The sequence below is a fragment of the Rhinolophus sinicus genome, chromosome 3, assembly GCF_057876585.1.
Source record: "Rhinolophus sinicus isolate RSI-liver-muscle chromosome 3, RSI-T2T, whole genome shotgun sequence".
NCBI classification, from domain to species: Eukaryota; Metazoa; Chordata; class Mammalia; order Chiroptera; family Rhinolophidae; genus Rhinolophus; species Rhinolophus sinicus.
Genome location: NC_142503.1, coordinates 75,343,704 through 75,369,682, shown reverse-complemented (window position 1 = coordinate 75,369,682; position 25,979 = coordinate 75,343,704). Strand labels below are relative to the sequence as shown.

Here is a 25,979-nt window from a genome sequence, read left to right as displayed (position 1 = left end):
AGATACTTAGAGCTATGCCTGTGCTGCAAAAGATCCCTTACTTCAAAAGATCCCGAAATGTCAAAGAAGCTTCGTACATAGAAAAGAAAGGGATGAAAGTTTAACATAGTAAGGGGAAAAACGCACAGTTATGCTACCTTGATACCTAGAGCTGCTGGGAGAACAGGGCGTCCATGAGTGCGTGCGTCTGACAGTGTACAGGGCAGGGACCAGGTGAGATGGTGAGAAGACTTGGGAAGTCACTAGTGACAGAAGGTTGGAACAGAAACTAGGAGGGCTCCTGCACATGCTCCGGTATTGGGAACTACATGCAGGTCCCCAGAGGGCAGCTGTCCACAGTCACGATGGGACTCCGAACTGAGAAGGGGACTTCTCTGTGTATGACGGGGCTGCTCCCATAGCTCTGCTCACCACTGTGAAAGAGAAAGGGATCTCAACCACAAAACCGGCCCTGGAGTATAGAATTGTGAGTTCTTTCATGTTTTCACCACCTTGGAGCTGTGAAATTGGACAGTTGAGTGAGTCCAATCATTTGTCCTGAGGATTGGAGGTGTTATATGTTAGCCTAACTAACAAAGGAAGAAAAGGAGATGTGAGAGCTCTGCTGTCTATGCAGAAACAGGGCTCAGGCCTGTAGCCTAGAGTGGCCTTTTTCTATGTTGAACAAAAGTGCTGTAGGTATCAGTGGGGTCCTTGAGGAAGGAGCTGCCTGATGAAAGCTGAGGACATCTTGAGGGAAGCCTTGGGGATGGCGGCACCACACTCCTTCCTGCTGGGGGCAAGAGAGCAAGTGAACTGGATCCCCTGTTCACGCAGGCTGGAAATGTCATATTCAGTGTGGATGGCCAAAGTAAGCTCCAGGAGGAAGCTGTCCTCATGGGACTGTATATTTAACTTAGAGGAAGGAACACAGTGGATTTTCCACTGACATCTTCCCGCACTAACCCCCTCTCCCCATGTTTTCCCAATCAGGATATTCTCTTCCCTATAGACGTCGTGTTACATAAACTATAGGCGATGAAGAGCCTGTACGGTGAAATGAGAATGTGCATTTAGCACCCTAGGCAGCAACTCAGCAACATGGACCCTTTAAGTAACTGTATCTGGGTCCAAGAAGTTTTTCTCATCTATAGGCAAATTATTCCTAGAAAATTTTCAAGACTTAATTAACATAATGAAGAGAAATACATGCTCAGTGCCACCATTCACCCTGTCGGGTTAGCTTTCGTTTCCCAGAGCCACACAGACATTTCCTTGTGGCCCCAACAGCCACAACACTGAGCTCCCACTTGAAAATGCTTTGCTCGTCATAGTACAGAGGAAACTCAGCTTAGGCTCCGCTTTCACGAGGGCTGCTCCTGTCTGTCTTTGTCTCTGAGAGCTGCTCCCATCTGCAAGCTAAATGCATGCCTATTAAACATGCATATTTAATACCATCAGCCCTTCCCTACATAGGTCTTCATATCAGTGAAGTCACACACTGCCATTTCAGCAGAAATGCAGAAATATGTTGGGGATAGTCTTTTACATTTTCTGGGGGTTTGGTTTTTTCCTCTAAAATCTAAGTGAATTGGACTGGCTAATTTCCTAGTTTACTTTAAGTTTTAACCTGCTAGCGTCTTGATATTGGTAAAGGGGAGTTACTGACAGTTCAAGCAAGAGGAGAGGACAAGTACTCTCCCCAGAGAATTTGCTGCATTCCCATTCCTCCTGCTAGGGCACCTACCATCTGTGCCACCCTGTGGGCACCCGTCTGTTGGCTCTAGTAAATCAACTGTGTGGGGGGCATCCTGTGCTGTCCAGAGGTCAGCACGCTGTCGCAAAGGTTACGAGCTTTCTCTGGCCATTCCTCATAGCTCCCAAGCCCAAGGCCTCCCTCACCCCAACAGGGAATTCCACGGAACAAAACTGGTTTTGAATCCCCTTTATAGGGCACCTGGGCTCCTTACTTGACATGGCAATATATGATCTCCCGTCACAGCACGGGATGCAACCTGACTCTCAAAGGCAATTTATTTCCTTGTCAGACATTATGCTGCAACATAAGTACACTTGTGGCGTGAAAAGCCACACTTTCTACCATGAGGTTACCTGAGACAAAAGGAATATAGAATGCTTTTGTTCTCCATAATACCTTTCTCTTAAAAAGAATTCTTTTAAAAAAGAATTTATAATATTTACTAATCGTAATATAAAATTTGGGTGAAACAAACTACACACCTAGACACAATTAGGTACCATTCACACTAACTTTTAAAGATTTTCAATTACTAGTTAATGCGACTGTAACTTCAGAACCAGCACAACATAGTCTTACAATCTAGCTGAACCTTTTCCAAGAGCCAAAAATGTTTTGAGAATAAATTTCAGACTCCGGCACACCAGGGCTTCAAGTCTCCTAAGTATTAAATGTCCTTGCAGATGATTTTACAAATTTGTGATTTTCTTAAGACTGAGCAATAGTTGACTACTTCCAATTTAATTCAAGAAGAGATATCAACCAATCCACCTTTTAACGCTGTAAGTACTTCTGACTGTTCTTCGTATCTCTTCTCACCTCACTGTCCAAAAAAACAAAAAATGTAGTGGGGAGAAAATCAATTTGAGGGGTAATGTAATTTTTTAGAATGAATTTAAAATAATTTAGAATCATCTTTTCTGAAGCAGTCAATAATCATTTGTTAATTTCCCTGGCTATCTTCTTAGTGGATCCAAGTTTCCTGCCACTTCCTAAAATTACCTTATCATTTATGTTATTGCTTATTAACTAAACACTAAATGCTCCAGAGCTCCCAGGACAAGTCATACTCCAATCTCTAATACAGAATAATTTTGGTAAATGGTCTCAGAATTACCAAGATACCACACATATCTTTTTTAAAAGCAATTTTAACTGAACATAAAAATTAATAAAACATTTAAACTTTAATTATAATATTTATTCACCAACTTACCAAGTAGACCTCCGAGTAGTGATTTTTTAAATAAGATCATGGCATCATTAAAACATCTAGAGATTGGAGTCAATCTCCCTCTAGAGATAGGAGTGAATTCTGATTTATTGAATAAAATCACTGTAACCAATTTGGAAATGGTCCTAAAATAAAAAGCATGAGGTATAGCTTATGACACGCTGGCAGGGACCATCAGCGTCCGGTTTTCCATCCTTTCCTACAGTCCTTGGAGAAAAATAGATGGATGATTTTGGTCATTGATTGTACCTTCATTTTGTCAATGCCCTAGATGAGCTTTACAATCCTTTCCTACCTATTGAATTAAAACAACAGAGTGGCATTCTTTATCAGAAGACTTCTTCATACTACTGTTAACTGCTTTGAGAAAGACAAATTTAAGGGAGACTAAGGTGAATGAAGGCAACAGGTTCATTCATTCACTCGTAAGTCATAAACTATTTACTAATCACCTGCTGTATGTGATTAGGCACCGTGTGAGGTGGTGCTGGGGGAAGAATCATGAAGAGTTCAAGAGAGCAAGTCTCCACCATCATGGAGCTTATAGTTTGGTGGGGAAGGTAGATGTTGATCAAGAAAGCCACATGAAGAAATGCAAAGTGGAAACTGGAAGTGCTTGTAGGGAGAGCATCTCCAATAGAGGGTTGACCTGGTCAGAATGATCAGGGAAGGTGACTGGAGAAAGCACAGCTTAACCTGAGATATAAGGGATGTAGAGAAGTTAACTAAGCAAACGGGGAGAGGGAGGTGGTTGAGGAAAGAGAGAGGAGAGGGTTCCAGGTGAAGAAAGCACATGCGATGAGGCTTTGTGGCAGGAAGGAGCAAGGGGCACTCAGGAACTGGAGCAGAGCCTTGTGTGCAGCGAGGTCCAGGGGTAATGGGCACCTGGCAGGTAGATCAAGGCCATGCTGCAGATTCTATAGGTCAAGGTTGTTGTTTGTTTTTAAATTCTCTCCTATGCTTTCATTCTAGCGATTTAAAACATATGGGGGCAAAACCATTTTTCATCTTAAAAGCCTGAACCTGACTTTACTCCCATTCCTACAGCAGAGATTAAAAAAAGAAACACTCTGGGGCTTTTTTCACTGTAGAGGCTTATCTTGAATTCAGAGTTTTCTTGAGGCCACAAAAATCCACACCATCTTTCGCACAGCATCTAGAACTCTCTCTAAACTTTGCCTCTGGGGAATGAACAGTGTGGAAGGAGGAGGAATAGGGATCTATCTGCCAGAAGCAGATCAGAGTTTGGAAATTCTCTGCTCCTTCCCTGTTCCTAACTTGGCCTAGGAGCCCGGAGGAGAAGAAAGCACTCAGGGCAGCCTCTTACAGGTGGCAGCAGTGCTCACAGCTGAGCAGACTCCAAATTGGTGCTTTTCTCAGCATCCATACCATGTGTGGTCCTTTGTTAAGGTGTCACATACATTTGGCAAGAACGGGGCACAGCATTTCTAACTTTGTCAAGTGCAATTTACTTTGACAACAGAGAAGAGAGGCAACATACCTCTCTGCTAAGTGTTATAACAAAGGTGTGGATCAGACTGGGATACTTCCAGATGCTTCCAGAGGGGCTGATTCTGGCTAGGAGCAGCCTTGGGGGTTTAGTACAATGACTACCAGAATTCTATCAATTCTATGCATACCACACTGTGAAAGGTTACGCAGGACTGGGGAGGCATTTGAGGCCTCTGTCACTTTGGTTACCTATGACTTTTTAGCGTAGAACAAGAAAAAAGTTTGAAGGATGTTTTGAAACACAAGTGATAGGCTTTATGCTCCAACTCATCCTTTCCATTTTCCTGGGCTCTCTTGTTCTTTTAAACTATACATATCAGTCAATCCACTCTCACTTAATATATATATTCTTTTTTCATGTGTTAAAAATTCTTCCTTGCCACACAAATTGTGTGATATTTTTCTTTCTACAAATCTTATGAATAGGTGAAGAAAGATAGCCTGTTTATTTTCTTCACCTTTCTTCTTTTTGATAATACCCTGAAGAGAAAAATCAAATATCTGAGAAGACCTAGTGCTTTTCAGAAGAGGAAAAGATAAACACAACTTATTTTTATTACCCTTGGAAGTTTCGTTTCTATAAAATTCACTTTTCTATGATTTCATCGAGTCCTCCCATCTTGGAGTAATCATTATTTGTTCCACATCGGAATCAGAATGAGTCTCCTGGTCACTTTAAAGTTGTGATGGATCCTGGCCCAGGACAGCAAAGCCATACCAACTGTTGAAAAGCTACCTTTCCATTTTTTGTGGGATGAGGTGGAGTATAAATAAATAAACTATATAAATAAATAAACTTAAATCATCCTAATAGCAACATTTTCTAAGGATCTCTTTTGTATATGGAGATGCAAATATAAAGTAATGGACTTAGAATTCAAACACTGTCTCATGTGGTAAGTATGGCAAATGTGTTTTTCTCTAAAGGTGCTATATATCTTACTAATAATTATCAAGAATAAATCTTTCAAAACATTTAAAAAATTTTTATGCATATCCTTTCTGTAACAACATTTTAAAATGGAACATTGTGTAGGGCCCAAATTCTGTATTTTAAGCAAGTCTTCTACCCACTTGCCATCAATCACCTCTTCCTATTGACCTCTTTTTCTCCCATCTTTCCACCCTCACATGTGTAATAATAGAGCTGAGCCTCCCAGCACTGTGAATTCTCTGGCACGGTTGCTTCTGTTCTTGAAGTAGTTGCTTACAGTTCCAAAGAAGTAGGCATAGAAAATGATTTATAGTATGGACACCCAGAAGTTAAGAATTCCCAGGACCTTAAGAGACTGTCTCCACAGCAAAGAGAAGAGAAGAAGTGAGAGGATGATGTTGGTGACAATATCTTTAGACTCAATTTTATCAGCCATCTCAGGCCAGAATACATTTGGTTAACTTTGATTTAACTAAGTGGTTGCCATAATCCTCAACTTAGTTTGCATATGTAGAATTCATAGACAGTCTTTGTCATATATTTAAATACCATATATCTACTGGGTGGTACAAAAATTAGCAGGATTCTTCCTCTCCTCCCCTTGTTGATAACCCTGAATCCGTTAGATATTAGAATATTGTTTTGTATATTGAGCCCTAAATCTGTGACTTACAGCATCCAATCATAATTCCCAATTCTGTCCTATGGACTTTTCCCCATTTGACATCTATGGATGATAAATGTGGTTCCTTCTCTTCTCTTTGGCTTGTAATGGTGACGTGGCCCAGGGATCAAGCTAGGTTATTTTCGTTCTACCTGGATAGTCTCATGACTAAATAGCATCTATATGCTGATAATACCACTTACATCAATAGCTATGTCCTTGCTCCTCAACTTCAAACATATAAACCCTTCTGCCCACATGTCACCTCTACTTGCATGTCTAACAGGCATCTCAAAACCAACAAGCCCCAAACCTGTTGCTCCAAAAGTCTTCCCCATCTCAGTAAATGTGAACTCGATTCCTCCAGTTGAAATACCCTGATCCCCTCTCCTACCTACTGTTTACTTCCTTGTCATTGCATTCCAATCAACCAGCCTCCTCGTGGACATTACAGACACCCGGGAGCGTTCCTGCCTCAGAGTTGCTGTGCTCTGTCCCCTCTACCCAGAATGTTCTTTCCCTATATCCATGTGGCTTGCTCTCCTCCTTACCTCTTTCAAGGCTTTGCTCTTATGTTCCCTTCATGCATGAAGCCTTACCCTGATCACCCTGTTTATATTGCAACCCAGGGTTCCAGCACGTCCTGTTCTCTTCCCCAACTCTGTATTCTTCCACAGAAACTGTCATCTCTTTTTATATAATTTACACATTCATTTTGTTTATTATTTATCTTCTTCTACTACAATGTACCATCTTGTTTTTTTTGTTTTTTTTTACTACTATATCTCTAGCACCTCGAACCCTGACTGGTGCATAATAGGATTCAATAAATACTTATTAAATTGAAAAAAAGGACTGGATATCTACATAATTAAAGTTCCACAGCATATATGTTGTTTAGGTCAGTACCAGACCAATGCAAAGACCCCAAGAGACTCATTTTCCTCTAGATTTAAAACTTCCAGGAAAGCTTAAAATAAGCCTACACACAACCTGCAGGGTCCGCGTCCTCTGCAAGGTAATGAACAAATGAGCTATGACCATTCCTCACCACTCCTGTATCTGTCTGCAGCATCACTTTTTCCTTGACTTGGCCCTTGTTCCTTTGGATCAGGCACTACAAGCATGCCTCTGGGTAGTCACGGTGACGTAGGGACACAGCAACTCAGGGGGAAGGACGGGTTGTGGCCAGGAATTGGACATGGGTCTGGGCACCCTTTACCCACCTGCTTAGCATTCTCTGCTTTCTTCCTCTCACCTGCCCTGTTCCTTTCCTATTGTCAACAAGCTCCATAGGAGCCCTAGTGCACACAAACAAGCCCGTCAAGCAGAAAGTTACAGGAAGTGCAGTTGGCATTTTATCATGTATTTAATTCTTCTAGTTTTTAAAAAGAAAAAAAAAAAAGAAAGTTTATGGTAAAAAGAAAGTCATCATCGTGAGTATTTAATTCTCAGGTGAGATCATTGCTTACTTGATGTCATTACAAGTGTACTTTAATACTCGTACTATTTCACTTCACTGATTTAGTCCTCTAGAAATGAACAAAACCACGTCTTTTAGGAAACTATTCTGAAAGCTTGTATTTGCATTTTAGATTTATTCTTTGATTTCATTTAAATTTTCCTACATTTTTCATATTAGTGTGTGTTCATCTGGCAGAAATCTCTTTTGTCTGACTGTAGGCTGTTGAAAAATTATCTTTCATTTTGGTATAGTGATGTAATAAGTTATTTCTTTAAAACATAGCAACGTGGCAACAATGTAGGATTATCACTGTAAAAATGAGACTCTGGCAAATGCCAGAAGGTAATAAATTCTTAACAGCTCTAGACCCTGAAAACAGAATTTGAATAAACAGACAAGTAGAAATATGAAATGTGAATATACATAGTTTAATTAGTTAAGCTTATGAATGAATTAGATAATGGTATTAGAAATATTCTTTCATCTAACCCATTACCGTATTAGTTTCTTTTCTACTCTAACAGCTTGTGTAGTTGGCCCTTGAACAACATGGGAGTGAACTGTGCAGGTCCAGTTATACATGGATTTTTTTCAATAAATACGTATAATACTGTAAATGTAGTTTTTCTTCCTTATGCTTTCATTAATAACCTTTTCTTTTCTCTAGCTTACTTTATTATAAGAATTCAGTACATAATATGTATACAAAATATAGCAGGGGTGCCAAAAAATGTATACACATGACTTGTATTCATCTTTTGTTATGGGTATACATTGAATATTGCAATTTTAATATAGTTTTATCCATTCTTAAAATGTATATACATTTTTTGGCACCCTGTATATGTTAATTGACTATTTAATTGATCAGTAAGGCTTTCCATTACAATATGCTACTAATAGTTAAATTTTGGGGGAGTGAAAAGTTATATACAGATTTTCGACAATACAGGGTCAGGGGTCTGATGCTTCCTAACCCTTGAGTTGTTTGAGAGTTAACTGTACTTTTCTGTGATAAGCATGGGTAGGTTTGAACACCCACAGATTTCAAGTCTTAAATATCTAAACCAGTTAAGACATTTTGGTAGTAACCTTGCATAGTTACATTGTAGCACATTTATCAGGAGCCATGACTCAATGGAGTTTTTTTTTTAGTTTTCAAATCTATTTTTTTCCCCAACAACACAATGTTGCGAATTTCTCCAATGTTAAACATTTCATGGACTGTATCAGAGAACTATCATTGATTTCATTTATCTGAGTCACACATTTTCATTTTCTGGTATGGAATTTAGTTTCAGTTGGGCACATTTCCCAGGAAACAATAAACATGCTTACACATGCAGCATCTGTGATTTTTCTTTGGTGATACACTATAGGAGAACCCTCTGTTTTTAATAGCCTGGGGCAAAGGGCCTATGAATGAGACTGAATGCCTGGCTTTTCCTTCTTTTATTTCCTGACAAGTAACAGATGATATAACATAAACATCCACTTCCTCAAAAGATGTAATTTAAAAAGCCTTCCATTAAAGTTAGAAACTAGACTGAGTGCACATATGGATAACTGACCAAGGATATAATCGCCCTTACAAGCAAGGAAACAACCTCACAACTCCATCCATTACATGGGCCTCAGACACTTCACGTTAAATGTAAGTCTCTGTATAAAGACATACTTCCTAACATGCCAGTGATTCTCATCTGTCTTGTATTTGGGTCTCATTTCCAACTCACTTTCTCCCTGGACAGTTTCCTCCCCACCTACGTACCCTCAGAAGGCACACGCCAAACCGATGACAGTACTTAGATGTGGTGAGGGGAGAAAGGACTAGAACCGAGAGTGAACCTTACAGGGGGCTTCAGCCTGGTTCATAAATGGTCTAATTGTTTAGAAGACAAATAGAAATAGTTATTATTTCTATAGTACATGTTTTAAAAGTCAAACTCTACATCGTTCCTCTGCTCTAGATCATCTACTTCCTGTGCTCTGGCATTGCCGTGACTTCTGTTTTTCCCTAACTCCACTTTTCCAGTGTTTTCTGTGTTACTATACACAGGTGTATCCTCCTGCCCCCTCCTTCGAGGTAATATTTTAGTGGACTTCCTTTGGGTCAAGAGGATGTATAAATAAGTATGTTTAATTATATGTAATTTGGACTATGCTCTTGTAATTAAATATATTGAACTTACTTGATTTTGACTTCTAAGCCTGATAAGCCTAGATAAGTGATTCCATACATATGTTTAGTATTTCAGAGTCCACAAAGCACTTTTATTTTCCCTTCAATCCTGTCCCTTTACCTTGCCCTGGCTTCCTTGCTTCTTTCTCCCTTTTTTCTTATAATATAGCAAATGGCACCTTCCTGGTGAGCCTCTACCTAGAAGAGAGTGGAAGGATTATTTCGATCATGTTCAGTCACTCAATTCCCTCTTTCCACATTACACAGCCTCGAGGGTGATATGGATATCTGCCGGGGAAAAAAAATAGTAAAGGGAAAATAAGCCTCCATTTTAAGATGGCATTATCTATCTATACGACAGGCTTGTTTATGGCAAGGACAGGAGTCTGAAATAGTATTGTCACAATCATTTTATATTTAAGAAATAAATGATTGGCTATCGGAGCAGATGAAATATATTATCTGCTGAGAAGCTATTTATAGAATGACGAAAACCTGTGTGCAGATCTCTGACATGAGAAGAACAGGAAAGAGCATTTACAATAGCTTTCTAATTTGTCTTCTTTTGATCTCTTTTCTCCCTCAAATCCATCTGTCATTATCAATATATTTATAAAATACAGATTCGATTTTAAAATGTGATTGCTCTGATTAAGAACCTTTGCTACATCATTATTATCTACAAAAACAAGTCTGAATTCTTTAGCCTGATGTACAAATTCTTTTAAAATATGGTCCATTCTTCCTTTCCAAGTCCATCTGTATCCTCTGTATCAAGGACTCTACGCTCCAATCATGCAAAGTGATGAAGTAACAAATAGTGCCTATACTTGCCAGATGCTACCACTCCTCTATGATTTTTCCCTTCCTGTGCCTGCTGACAAAAAAAATGTCTTATGGCCACCTCTTCACTTGTCGAACTCCTATTCATCCTTCAATGTCCAGCTCAAATGCCCCTACTCTGTGAAGACCTCTCTAAGCAGGATTAATTGCTCCCTCCCCTCTGTATCCTTGGCTCAGATAAACATAGAACTTACCACAACAAGCTTTGATTTATTGTGTACAAGTCTTTCTTCTTTTATAGCCCATAAGATCCTTGAAGGGCAAGATCATACAGTGTCACTCTTGTAACCTCAGTGCCTAACATGGAGTCTATTAAACATTCAATGTTCATGTTATCAATCAGTGAATCATTCATTCATAGAATGACCATTCTGCAATGCTGTGAGAAAGAACTGCTCTTATCACTATTATTAAAGCCCTTGAAATGACTCTCCTATCTCTTAGTCACAGAAGGGACTCTGAGAGCTCACGAGTGTAATCTCTACCTGATCGTCCCATTTCAGGGCTGTTCAGTTTTCAGAGAATTGCTCCAACCTACCTACCTCCTCGACACACTTAATACATTTGGTATTAGACAACTATTACTAAATTGCCCATCAGCCTTCTTGTTGTAGGAAATCCTTAATTTCTTATATCATTCTTTTCTCAGTTCTCTTTCAATGTTGTTACCAATTGGTCAGAAATTAATGATCACACATAGGCAACCCTATCTGGCACATGGTATTCAATTCAGGGTTCCATTTCCCCTCCATAGTCTTGGAGATCTGGAGACATTAAAGAAATACATAAAGAAGACAAATAAGGTCATATGAATTAGAGAACGGGAAAGTGCATATGGCACCATTAGAAGGGAAGTGTCATGGAAAAGTTGTCAGCTAACAGTGCTAAGGAAAATAAAATACATAAAAACAAAACAAGAGGATGCCTATAGGAAACATGGTATAATGCAATGGTTGTCACATTTTTTTTTCCCTAGGAATGAATGTGAATCTTCCTCATAAGCCTGTGGTAGAGATAGTGAGTTGTCTAATGCAATACTCATTCTTAGTAACAGTGACACTGGATTCATTTGGGGCAGCAACATGTCCAGTCAAAGGACACATGGCTAGTTTCTGTGGCAATGTGGGGGCTGTAACTAAGTACTGGCCAATAAGATGTAAGTGAAAGTGACATGTGGGGCTTCAGCAAGTCCATTTAATAGTGAAAAGGTAGACTCTTTTTAGCATTTTTTCCTTCCTGTTGTGTAGAATTCAGATGTAATGAATGATTTCAAGCAGCCATTTTGGACCACGAGGAAGCATACTAAGAAATGGTAGAGCAAGACAGGAAAAGCCTAGCTCTCTGGCATTGCAATCCATCGCATCTGCCGAGCCACAGCTGCAGAATCCACCAAGGTTGCCTATTTCTCGACTTTTAACATGAGAGAAATGAACTTCAAATCTTGTTTAAGCCACAGTTGTTTTGAGTTTTCTGAATTTACTCCTAATTGATAAACGATTCTTCTCAAGAAGCTTAAGATCCAGAACAAGAATATTTGGCATAATGTAAAGAACTAATAGAAAGAAAGAATTACACTTAATTCTGTGTAATTCTTGGATTCATGAACAATTGAGCTGCAAGGAAATCATATTTTAGATTTACCAGGGAAACTAGTTAAAAGGAAAATTACAAAATGTTTGTGAAGATGGAAACATGAAGACAGGTGAGGAAGAATGCATGCGGTTACTAACATTGATTACAGAGAGCTCAATTTTTACTTCTTACAATAGCTAAGTAATACTTATGAGGTTTAAAAAATTAAAATAGAAATCATTTTAAGCTAAAAGCAATAACTGATAAATATTTCTATGAAGGGAAACTATATTAATTTATCTCTAGTGCTTTTTTAGAGATGGAATTCTATAACTCTGTTGTTAGATACAGGGGAACCTAGATTCTCACTGCTGATCCACTAACAACCAGGTGTGGAATCTTGGGGAAGCCATACTCTTAGTAAAATGAGAATGTTAGTAAATGACGTTTAAAGTTTCTTCAAGCACTAAAATTCTGTTAATTTAATCATTCATTGGCTTCATAGTGAACTTTTTCCAGTCTGATTTCCATGAATTCAAAAGTTGTTAAAATTAGTGACGTAGTTCTTGAGTGTCTGCTTCTGAGACAGGGCTGACTAACAAATATAAATGCCATGGAAGACTAAGACTGATAACTCCAAATACCACCTTTCTCTTATGTTTCCATAATAGCTTTTCTCTACACATAACATGGTATTTCTTAAGGTGTTATACTCTTTTGGTTTACACGTCTGTTCCCCTATAAACTGTGAGTCCCTCGGGTGGCGGGCGGAGGTGGGTAGAAAATTGTGTCCCAGGTGCCAAGCACTGGCTTGAGTATACAGTAGGAGATTTTGCTGAAGACAGGAATGAGTGACGGAAGACTGGTGTAAAGACATATTGATTCTAAGAGAAAACAATGGCTAATCTTGAGATTGATAACTTCACATTTTGTCTTTTTTCTTTGTAGTGCAGATTAGGATTTTAAATGATTTGTGACATATTCATTGCCACAAATACTTTAGGAATTCTTGAAAATTTTTGCAAGGTTTATTGGCTTTTAAGTTGTTGCCAGACTAATTCAGCCATCAAGAAAAAAGGGCAAGTGTCATACTGGCATGGAGCAAAAGCTCTTGTTGCCTCTCAATTGTGGACTGTACACGGGGTGCCTTCAGCCCAGCCTGGGAGACTGGGCAAGAACATGTGAGGATTGCTGCTCAGTCCCTCTCCAGAGGCTGGGGAAATCTGGTGGGGAAACTCCACCTGAAGCCCTTGTCTTAGTGAGGCTAGGCCCGTGCCATCAATGAGAACTAGGGACTACCCCATTCTCACTGTGTCCCATATGCCACCTGAATGACACATGCTACCCTCACAAACCATCCCAAACAAAAAGCAAATAAGGAAAGTGACAAAGGGCTCATGGCTTTAATTCCAACCACAAACAAAGCTGTTTCCCTGCCCTCTACCCTGGGTAGCTACTGCCCCAAGGGCAAGTGCACAGCACCCAGTTCTTCCTCACTGGGTCCCCCTCACCCTCTACTGCTCTAACAGGGGTGTCTTAAAACCAACATCATTGAACCTCTCATGCAGACAGAACAAGAGGTGGGCTGAGTATCATTTATATATGCCTTCCTTGTGGAGACTCGCTTTCAATTGTAAGTGTTTTAAATAGAGATATTAGGAGTTTTTTTTAAAAAAACAGATTATTAAATAAAGGTAGATTTCAAATAACAATAAAAGTAAAATATCAGTACTAAAGCGCATACCGCAATACCCTGGGGTTCCACACACTGTCTTCATGAGCACTTGATGTTCCACAATTTTAGAGAGTCCAAAATCAGCTAACAACAAAAGAAAAAAAAATTAATGAAGCAAGTCTTTCTCAGCTTTTATAAAATGACAGAATACTCGTGTTATTCAAAATAAAACTAACTTCTTTATTTATTTGCTTGTTTTTGTATTTGATGGTGGTGTGAACATAGATAGGGACCAGTTGCCAGGGAGAGGAAACTAGAAAAAAAAATAATAATAATTTAAGTCTTGCCTTAAACCAGAGAAAAATATGACTCCCAAGTACACTTTATACTTTTCTTTATAATTCCCAGCTTTTAGCAAATAAGCTATTTCTTTTTGAAGTAATTAACAGTTGCAATAGATATATTTTGTCTAATATTAAATCTGAGATTTATGAAGCAGTAACTCCAAAGTACAATATAGAATTAGTGATATAATTCAGAACTTTTAATCCATTGGAATACATCTAAATAAAAAAATGAGACTTTCATAAATGTCAAGGAAATGAACAACACAAACATCAAAAGGTTTCTTCTATTTCAAATGAATAATGTCATTCGTGAGCATACTTGGAGGATACGAATTTACTCTCCTGTGAGGTATATGACTTTTTCTAAAATTAAAAATCGTTTTTATTTATTCCTCAGAATATTACCTAGCTAAAACATTATCAAAAGTTGCTGCCATTAGGGTCTATTTGCTGGGTTACAGCTGTCTCACTCAGGAAACATCAGGAAACCTTTCAAGGCCGTCTTCAAGAGAGGCAGGTGCAGAATCCATGCCATTTTGAACTTCAAAGACAAACCCACATTTCCCGGAGGTGCTGCTCCTTATCAGGGAAAGCAGCAGGAAGTCCTTGGGAAAGAAAGGCTCTCCTGCCTGACACAGTGTCTAGCCATCCATTTAAAGACATTTCTTTAGGGATAAAAATCTTTGAAAGTGGTGTCAAAAGAAATGGGAGCCTCCCTGCTGCCCACCGCCTTTCAGGAGTGATAATGAGAACAAGCCGGCTGCCCTGCGGGACTTCAGTAATTTTTTCTGTAGGTTTTTGCATTCATAAAGCACATTATGTTATCTGAGCTCTTCCACGACATGTATAACTTAGTTTTCAAAGGTGTTAACACTTATAAATGCACTGAACTCATCAGATTAAGATTGTAAAGGACAGCACCAAGAGAGCAATGCCCATCAAAGGATTTAATACAGATTCTACAAAGCAGAATCCATCTCAAACAAATTTTGCTATTTTTTTTTTTTTTTTTTGCAAATGAAGATTTGCTTTGGAAGGCACATGCAAAGTAATATTTAATATACTTTCTTCTACGATGCTGGTTTAAAGATCTCTTTGGATAGATCAGAATTCCTACAGTTCACCTTTGTAGTTCTTTAAAATGCTTAATGGGGGAAAAAAAAAAATCAAGGTTTCCAGAGTCAAATAAAGTTTGGGAAAAGACTTGCAGTACACTCTAGTAGCTGCCAGTCTATGCACTAGCATTTTTAAGGTTCTGGGAAGTCCTGCAGAAATAAAAATCTTGGTTAACTTTAAGTTGGCATTGTCTAATTTATTTGACCAACCTTAGCACCCCAAAAATCACTCCCATCTCCCTCCAAAAGGAATTATTCACCCTTGTCTATTCAGCTGAGGAACCAGCTTTCTGTGGAGTACGCTCTGGGAAATACGATCTTAATTTATCTCTGTTTATATACACAAGTGACTCAGAGTCTAAATTCACTGATAGGTGCTAAACACTTTGTGTCAAAGTTCTTGATTATCTAAAAATAAGCTCCATCTAATGTGTGGAATAAAAATTAATAACCAAAAAAGAAGTGTAACATTATCTGTGATTTTCTTCTATATAAACTTATGTACAAAATATAAGGTCACCTGCTGAAGTCCCTGTCATTTCCAAGACCTGTGATTCCCTTATGACGTCCAGCAACAGAGCGTCAACTTTAGGCACTAATTCCAGATTAATATTCCAGGAAAGAGCATGGACTTCCAAAACGATGCATTACTCCTTCATATGTACCAAATATTCAAGGACATTGAACGGAGATGAAATTGGATGGAGTCATATTTAAAAATTCCATAGAATAAATTTCTTCTGCTCTGGGACAAGGGGTCATAAGATATCAGGAAATGTCCTCACCAATTTTCAGTGGTGCGTCAGGAGCTGGAGTTGCATAGAGAAGATTCTCTGGTTTGAGATCACGGTGGACAATCCCATTTTCATGTAGGTACTAAACAGGGAATATAATGAAGTAGCATTCATGTAATTATATTCATGGTTCCAACATTTATATTTACTATTTTCAGAATTATAATAATCTTTAAGTTATGTGATTCAACAACATACACATATAATGATTTAAAAATAAACACCCTAAAGGAAAACAGGTTTTAAACTATGCATCACTCTAGGATACCTTATATATAATTACTTAAAAGTGAAATGAAATTGAAATTATATAGAACCAATTGCCAAAAATAAAATATCCCTCGGAGAATACTAATTCTCTTCATACATATTAACCATATCAGCTCAAATTTGGCTAATTATGGTTATAATAAAGTCAAGGTGCTATGTACTGAAATTTGTCTGATTTATTATCTGAAAAGCATAATTGTATGTGTCCTCTTAGAAATTCACAGCCATTGCAAAGACTTCATAATTATTGTTTGAACAGACGTTTAAATGTGATTGACTATTATAGAGAATACATCCAACCCATGACTGTGTGGAGTTCTCCCTCTTCAATGTCTGAGGTATCCAGCCTCCATCCCTACCTACTGCCCTTGCCTTCAGCCGGGCTACATAGGTGTTTTTGCTCTTAATTACTCTGATGACTAGCTTAACTATCAGCTCTTCTCCAGCCCTTACTCCACACTTGCATTTTTAAAGTGCAGATCTAGTCAAGTGAAAGTCACTCCCTGCTTAAAAAGTTCAGCATCTTTCCCTTGCTCTGAGCATAAGTGGCAGCAGCAAGAGTGCATTTGATTTTGTATCTCTTGAGTAGGGCTCACAAACTCTCCAGGGGCATGAGGTTACCCTAAAAGAATGTAGGAAGTTGGCAGAGTGTAAAATAAAAGGGAGACACTGGAAGTCCTAGGGACTGCGTCCGTCCCTGGAGAGTGCACGGCCCTTTAAGAGGTGAAGGCCACTCAGGTTCAGCCAGTTGTTGTCAGGCAGAAATGCAGGCCCTATGTTCCTAGCTCTTCTGATTTTTCAAGGCAAGATAGAAATTCAGATTTTTTTGAATTTAAAATATTCCAAATTTTAAATATTGGTAATAAAGTTGAAAAATGTTAAATCCTGTACAGGTCACATAAAACATTCTGCAGTCTGTGAATCTTGTTTTGGAATTTAAAACAGCCCTTAGCAATCAGTACATGCTCAATAAACAGTTAAGTACATGACTGAACACATTTTTTTTTCTGACTCTTGTTTCCTTTCTTTTTCTATTTTTTTTTTTTTTTTTAAACAGATCCTGCCTCAGGTTTATTGGTACAAATAGCACAGGAGGAGACCAGCCTCGTGCAGACAGCAGCCCAGGGGTCACACCAGCGCTTCCCTCCTCACACTGGCAGACAGACCTCTACTCTGGAGCCTTCATGGGGGCCTTTGAGACTTTGGGAACCAGAGCCTGAGCTGGAGGTGGAGCTGCCACTGCGCTGCGACCGAGGCTGGGGCCATGGTTTGAACCTTGGCCTTTGGCCAGCAGAGCCTGATATCCTTGGCAATGAGAATGTTCCCCAAGCTTGGGGTGGGCGATGTGGGAAAGGGGATGGCATTTGTGACTGCTGCCCTTTGGGGTCTTGGGCTTGACCTCCTTGGGCTTTAGGAGGGCCTTGATGGCCTCAGCCCCTGCACTCATGGCCTTGGCGATGTTGCCTGGCATTTCTTCAGGCCCTTCTTGTTGTGCTTCTTATCAAAGCGCATGATACTCAGGAACTTGGGGTCCACCCCTTAAGAGATTCGTGTCTTTGTGATCTGGGTTTCTTGATGCCGTTTCTATGCCATTTTCTGGACTGATTGTGCGTGGTGTGGTTCTTGGACTTGGCCCTGTCTGCACCGAAGCCTGTAGCTCCTGGAACACCTGGGACCGAAAAAGAAACTCTACTTCTAGATCTCTACTGAGGTTGCGCTCTTAACCTTCTCTTTTCCTGTAAACCCTTCTTGACTGTTTGTCTACTCCCTTCCCTTCAATTACTTTTTATAGCCCCACTAAAAATACATGTGTGTAAAAAATGGTGTGGTGGGATTATAATTAATTTTAACTTTTTCTTATATAGAATTTAACTATAAAAATTACACATTACTTAGGCGATGCATTTTTTTAAATAAATTTTTTATAAGTGACAGGCATTTCATATTTGCATATCTTGAACACCATCCATCTGCTACAAATGTTGTGCCCTGAATAAGAATAAAAATATTTAGTTGGTAACTATGTCTGGTCTCATATTAACTAAACAAACTTGCTAATTACATTGCTAGCAGTTGAAGATTGTAAAGACCATTCCATGATAGTATCCTAAAAAGAACAAACCTGTTTCAAACCTGTTTCTTAAGCTCCCAGACTATTTATCTACCTGCCTATGTCTCATTTCCAACTGGCTGTCTCATAGGTCCCATAAGTTCATCATGTCCAAAGCTGAATGCTTGACCTTCTCCCAGCCCAGTTCTTCTAGTTTTTCTCACCTCAAAAGGTGGTATCTCAGTCAACTCAGCCATTCCAGTCAGAAACTGATTCTCTCCTCTCCCTCACTGCCTCCATTCAATTCATCCGATTCTAATTCCAAAATGTCTCTTGAAACGCCCGGCCTCTCTCCCTGTCATCGCCATGATAGTAGCTAGATCACCACAGTAGTTCATTAACTACACTCTTTGATTTCCTGTGTGCCCCCCTCCAATCTATTTTCCACAGAACAGCACAGAGAATCAGGCCATTTCTTTTTCTTGGGAAACTCTTCAGTGGTTTCCCATGACTGTATTCTGGCTTTCCAGGCCTTGGTCATCTGGCTCCTGCCTCCCTCTCCAGCCTCATATCCTGCCACTTCCCCCTCTCTGGTTCAGTTCTACCCGTACAGACTTTCTTTCAGTTCCTCAAAGGCCCTAATCTTTTCCCCAGCTCAGCATTCTTTTCCAGCTGCCCTCTCTTCCTGGAATGCTTTTTCACCCTTTTCCTTCTGGCCAGCCTTCCCCATCCACAGGACGAAACTATAATTAATCAGTTCCTCAGGGAGGCTGCACCTGTCCTTCCAGACTAACATATGTGCCCATTCTTATATGCTCTTATTGATTCCTCTTATTTTTCTTTACAGCATGTCTGTTTCTTCGCAAGCTTTATGTTCAGGATATCTCCCTCACTAGACTAAAAACTCCAAGAAGACAGGACATTTTTATCTGTGTCTTCAGATTCCTAGTTTTCTGTAGTGTCTGGCATTAAGTACACACTCAATATATACTTTTGAATGATTAATAAATAACTCAAGTTTCTTATTGAAAGACTGAAATTCCTATTGGTGCTGATCTGCATCTTTTATTCTTTGCTATTATTAATTTGTAATAGAAGTAAAATTTTTGTGCTTACATTGTAGCTATATAGTTCCAAAGTAACATTGTTTTGATACATTTAGCTGTAATAAGGCTCAGCATCTGTGTTTGAGAAACATATTATACTTATTGTTTAATAATACTTAGTCACTTCAAAGATGCTCACCGAGTATCAGTTAGATGAATGAGTTTACAGCATCAAAACCCAATAGATGCATTTTAACTTTAAAATAAGGCAAAATGGTTTCATCTTTGAAATAACATGTTAGATAATTACATAATTCCTTTTTTGTACTTCTGTAGTAGCATTAAGTTGATAGTTAGGGCTGACTTAGTTTTTTCACACCTTTTGAAGTTAATCTGGATATGCAATACAGCCCATGCCTCAGGGGAGTTCAGTGAATGACAGTTGAAAATTCATCTGTTAGTTTTCACTTTAGTTTCTTTCATGTCTGAAACATTCACAAATTGTACTTTTCAGTGTAATAAAATGGAACTGAGCAGTGATTCGGCCATGTCTAATGATACATCAGTGAAGAATGGGCAAGCCAAAAGGCCACTGTTTGCGAATGAAGACGCCCTGTGGACTGCAGTGATGAACTTGCAGACAACTGGGCCTGCTGCCCCTGCAGTAAGCGTCCCATGTGTGCACCAGTGCTTTAGGTTTTGGGTGTGGCTTAGTAGTGTCTGGATAAAGCAAAGCTTTGCTCAAAAATGCTTGCTGGAGTAGCAGTGTCATGGGGAAAGGGAGCAGGACACTAACAGGATAATTATGGAGGCTGCTCTGTAGGGAAATCTGGAGTGTCAGGTTAGAGTACTTGATAGAAAGAGAGATCATGAAGGACAGCCAGACTCCAGTTCTTGTTTCTGGTTTTGGTACAAGTCTCCTGGTGTACGAAGTTAGAGTGGGGGAACATGGATACTTTCAACAGGTTGAAATTCATTTTCCCGTCTATGTTTGTCAGAAAACTCTATACATACATACTTCCAAGATTGGTCTATGTGGCACTGGTGGAAAATATCATTTACCTGTACTGTTTTCCTTAGATTCAACTCAAAACCAAAAACATTCACTCAACTAAGATTTCAGTGAAACATTGTCATTGCTCTCAATGGTAATTATTAGTGAGTGAATGGTTATCATTTTTAAATTAAACCTTATGCAAAAAAAAAGAAAAAAGCAATGTATCCCAATTTAAACAGACAAGCCTCAGGCTGACAAAAATATAAAGAAAGCTACAGTAATGCACATGTTATCAACAAATGAATAGTATATAAAATGTATTTGTACATTTTATATTAGATTAGAGCAAGGGCATGTTTGTGAGACAACTTCCCAAAGGGCTATTGAGAATGTTTAGAGAGGATAAGTGTGTGATAATTTCATTCTCTTGTGTCCAACATATGTGGTCAGATTCAAAGAAAGATGAGATTTTTAGGAATGGAGGCTATGAAACCATTTGACCAATTCAATGGAGGTGGTATTTGGAGATGAGGCATAGCTTGGAAAAAGACCCCAAAATGATCCACAGTTTCAGAGAAAGAAGGAGCAAACACAGTTTTATAATGAGAAGGAAGAATGCAGATTGGTCATAAAAGAAACAAAGGAAGCTCCTGAATCTTGACCTTCTGGTCCAGCAGAAGCTATAGAGTCTACAAAGAAGCTGAACTCCGTTCTGTCTGGAGAAGCTCATTGGGCAAGACTGAGGACGAACGTAGAAAGCAGCCTATCCTCAGGCAAAGAGATGAGCTTCTTATAAGGATGAGGAAGGTGGAAGAATTATTATGAGAGATGGCTGTGCTTTAGACCATAGTACATGCTTTATATATTAATAAGTTAAGAGTAGATATTTGGGGTGTAGAGAAAGTTTTTGGATGAAGTGAAATGTATATCAGATATGATAAACAGTGAAAATCTGTACATTTTCCTTGGAAAATATTTTTATCCACAGATATATAAATAGTTCTTAAATCAAATATGTGTTAAAATAGAATGTGGAATTTAAAAAAATAGAAAAAAAACACCCAAATATATCTTACCATTTGGTCTTTCAAAAAAAAAAAAAAAAATGCAATCACCAAAAGCTCAAACTCTCTTGTAAGCAAAGATAATACTGCAGCTCTGAATTCAGGGGGTGTCTAGACATGTAATTAAACTCTTTCTATGGTCCTGACAAAAACTGTGTCATTGTGTAATGAAAGCTACTTGCATAGTCATTTAGTTTAATTACAGCTTTGCTGTGTTCAACGGGTTATGTGTGGTTAATTGATAACATCTCAGAAGTTGGTAGGAAGAAGTTTGAATCTCTTTAAAAATCTAATAGGACTAAGGAAAACCAGTCATTAAACGAAAAGAAAACAGTGTTCTGACTACAGTTTTCCTGTTGGGAAGAACGATTAAACTGCATGAATTTGCTCTTCTCTACTCCTCAGGAACCAATATACATCAATTGAAGTAAGACCTTCATAGTGAAAACTCTGCTTTTATGTCCTATCTGCTTTGGAGGCCTACCATGACCTTGGTCTTTGCTCTCGATATCTACACTACGATGCCTTCAGAATTGTCAATAGAATATATGAGAAGAGCAGTAGCTGACTAGCTCCCACGAACAGATCAACAGGCATGGTTGGGATTGACTGGCTGTGAGATCTGTGGTGAGCTTTGATCTGTAAGTCATCCCAGGGCTGGAGGAATCCACATTAGGCAAAGCAGCCAAGTTCTGGGGCCTCTTAGGCACTCTCATTTATTTCAGAGCCATTTTTGATGCCTCCTTTTCTCTCACTAGGATTCTACCACCAAAATACATCTCAGCTCAGCTCTTTTCATTCACATTGTCACTGCTTAGTACAGTCCTTCATATCCTCAACTGGTACTGCTGCCATTTGTCTCCTAAACACCCCTAGACCTATGTCATCTATCTAAAATGAAGGATAACTCATGTCAATCCTCTAGTTTAAAAACAAAAACAATTCACCTTTAAGAGTAACTCATTGACTACAAATTAAATTTTTTTAAAAAAAATTTTTAAATAATTTTTTAATTTAAAAAAAAAAGAAAAATTTTCAGTATGAAAATTAAAAGTCCTTCAAAATTTGTCCCCAATTTCTGGCTATTCATCATCCTGGGACAATGCTACCATGTACTAGCCGCATAGCCTTACTTACTGTTCCTCAATCATGCCACACACATTCTTACTTGGTTCCTGGATCATAATAATCTTTCATGTGCCAAATTGTGTTTTCTAAAGATTCTTGCAACTATATTACTCATTCCAAATGCTCTTCCAGAATCTTGCCACTCCCCATCTAGAGGTGGAACCTAATTCTGTTCCCCTTGAATCTGGTCTGTGACTTGCTGTAAGCAATAGAATGCAGTGTAAGTGATAGTGGGTGACTTCTGAGGTTAGAGTGTAAGTCAATGCAGCTTGTACCTTGTTTGCTAGGCACCCATTTTTAGATTTCCTGACATGCCATATAAAGTTAGACTATCCTAAGGCTATGACACTGTAAGGAAATTGGGCAACATGGAAAAGCCAAGTATAGTTGTTCCATTGACAGCCCCTGCTGAGGTCCCATGTGACCCACATCATCAATTGCCAGACATGTGAATGAGGATGCGTCTAAATGACCTCTGCCTCCAGCCATCAAGCCCCCAAACCTTTGAGTCTTCCCAGCTAAGACTCCAGACTTATGGAGCCAAGATAACCAAATAAATAAAATGGTGGAACTACCTGAGCTAGGACAGGAACCAGCTCCTAATAGCTTCAATATTAGAATAGATGTCCTATGTGCATTCCAGTTCATAACCGTGTGTGGCTCTGTGCTCAAAAAAACCTAGTGAACTCAACTCATCCTGCTCTTTGTTTAAGGCAGTATAAATAGTGGCCCTTGGACAGCAGACTGGGAAGCAAAATGCAACATAAATTGTTCAGTTCCATTCTGCAGTGTGCAACCAAATTTACTCTAATACTGCAGGTCTGCTAGTAATGAATTCTATTAGGTAGTGTATGACTAAGGAAGTCTTTATTTTGCCTTTATTTTTGAAAGCTATTTTCACTGAGTTTAGAATATCAGATTGTTCCATTGTTTTTCTTACAATACTTTGATGATGTTATCCCACTGTCTCTTACTTGAGTTATTTCTGATGAAAAATTTAATGTCATCCTTATCTTCGTTCTGATATAATGTGTCTTTTTTTCTCTGGCTGCTTTTATGTTATTTTATTTATGTTTAGTTAAGAAAATCGAATATGATGTGCCTTGGTATAATTTTCTTCATATCCCTTGTGCTTGAGATTTGTTAAGATTCTTGAATCTGTGGCTTTATAAATTTCATCAAATTTGGAAAATTGTCCACATTATTGCTTCAAATATAATGCCATCTGCCATCATTCTTCAGTGACTCCAATTATACATACATATATATATATAATATAAGTAAAAATATATATCATATATCCATATACAATGATATTGTGATTATCTGTTCACATTGTTTTCTTTTTTCTCTGTGTTCCGCCTTGGATAATTTTTAATATTATGTCTTCAAGTTCACTTTCTTTTATTTCTGAAATGTCTAACTGCTGTCAATTCCATCTAGTGTAGTTTTCATCTCAGATACTGCTATTTTCATCTCTAGATGTTTGATTTCAGTCTTTTTGTTTTTGTATTTGTGCCACGAATCTATTCAACATCCTCAATCTTTCTTCTCCTTCTTGAATATATGAAATACACTTATAAAAACTGATTTAATGTCTCTGTATACTATTTATTTAATTTGTGTCATCTTTAAGTCTGTTTCTATTGATTTGTTTTTCTTCTGTTTTCATCAAGTCTCACTCTGGATGTGCTTTTTATATGCATTTCCCATACTTTCTGACTGGGTGATAGATGTGAATTTTATCTTGTTGGGTGCTAAGCAAATACAAGTGTATTTGTGATCTTCTGTAGCTTTATTCTGAATGCAGTTAAGTCACACTACTTGGACAATAATTTGATCCTTTGAGGCTTGCTTTTAAACTTCGTTAAATTTTTCTGCTCTATGGGAAACACGAACTCTTCGCATCCTTATGTGAGCTGCAAGCATTGTTCCCTCTAACCCATGCTTCTTTCCCTGACCTTGGATAGTCCACTCACATGCATGTGCTGGTCATCTGAAGAGTTGGGGCGAGGAGGCATCTGCAGCTTTCCAGAGACCTCTCTCAGTGCAGCTCTCTCCTCTCTGGTAGGCTGTTCTGTGATCTCCGGCCACCGTGACCTCTCCGACTCTCTATTCTCTCTCCTCATCTCAGGGAGACTGCTGGGCTCCTCTTGGCTTCTCCCTCCCTATATGGCAGCCTTGAAACTATCTTCAGGCAATTGTAGGGTTCTTATTGCTTGTGCTCCCTTTGTCAGGGATCACCGTCCTGGGCCGCCTGATGTCTAATGTCTAACAACCATGTTCCATATTTCTGTCTGGTTTTTGTTTGTTTCAGGGAAAAGTGTAAGTTAGTTCCCTTTTATTTCATCTTGATCAGAGGCAGATATTGCCAGCATTACTCCAGACATTTTCAATGTTTTCTAGATAATATTTTACTTGATACCTAAAATTGGAATTATCTTCAGTATTTGAGACCATTTTGAACCTATCACTATTACTGGTGTACCAGTAAATGCAGCTAAAGCTATTAAGGAAAGAAAGAAAGAACAACTGGAGAAACCCTGCCCTTAATTCAATATTGATAAAAATTTGTACTGTATTCATTTATAAGTTTCTGAGGTTTCCTATAGTAAAGAAAAAAATAATTTCAGCTTGCTCTTTGGTTAGAAATATTTTTTTCCCTTTTTGTGGACCCATTGGAGTGCTTGAGAGTAGTGCAAGGTATGAAATGGATCCAAAGTTGTAAAGACGTAAAAGATAAAAATCATATTAACTAAGTTAAAGAGAGACTTGGAGATAATCCTCTTGATAATTTTTAAATCTAACCATTGTAGGCCATATTTCCTCCCAAGTAAAGATTAAGTACCCATTTATTATATTCTACTATTTATACAATGTTTACACAATTTATGGAATAAATGTTTCAAGATTTATCAAAGTAAAATGAAAACCTATCAAATTAAAAAAATTCTAAATATATGAAAGGTATAATTATTATACAAATATATCACTAAAGCAATCTACTTAAATAATTTATATGAGTAATTACACTGAAGGTTACTAATTTTCAGATACCAGCAGCAATAGTTCATTTAGTAATTTAAATACTTCAGAGGAATGCTTCAGAAAATTATAAAATAAATCAACTTTGCCTGTATATGTTAGTTGTTCAGAGATTCTCTATGATAATCATAAAATATCTTGATACTTAAAAACGATCAAATGATCTATCATGATCTGACATTTCTTTTAAAGAAAATAAAATACAATTTTATCAAAACCCTGAAGGCTTTGATATGTTACTTCTAAGCCTCAAGTGGCCTCAACTCATATATATATACTTTAAAAAACAAACACCAAGTTCCTG

The 25,979-nt window shown here is 38.3% G+C and overlaps 1 protein-coding gene and 1 pseudogene across 3 annotated transcripts in view; both read right to left on the bottom strand.

Annotated features, from left to right (window-relative positions):
• The window catches only part of CAMK4 (calcium/calmodulin dependent protein kinase IV), a 203,258-nt gene that overhangs the window by 17,091 nt on the left and 160,188 nt on the right, over nucleotides 1–25,979 (bottom strand). For all 3 annotated transcript variants that reach the window (XM_074328611.2, XM_074328610.2, XM_088796665.1), the window contains 2 exons: nucleotides 16,067–16,157; nucleotides 13,889–13,963 (listed from right to left, as the gene is read on the bottom strand). In XM_074328611.2, the coding sequence (XP_074184712.1) occupies nucleotides 13,889–13,963; nucleotides 16,067–16,157 (166 nt within the window). The remainder of the gene's footprint in view (nucleotides 1–13,888; nucleotides 13,964–16,066; nucleotides 16,158–25,979) is intronic.
• On the bottom strand, nucleotides 17,422–24,759 carry LOC141570461 (large ribosomal subunit protein eL29 pseudogene; annotated as a pseudogene).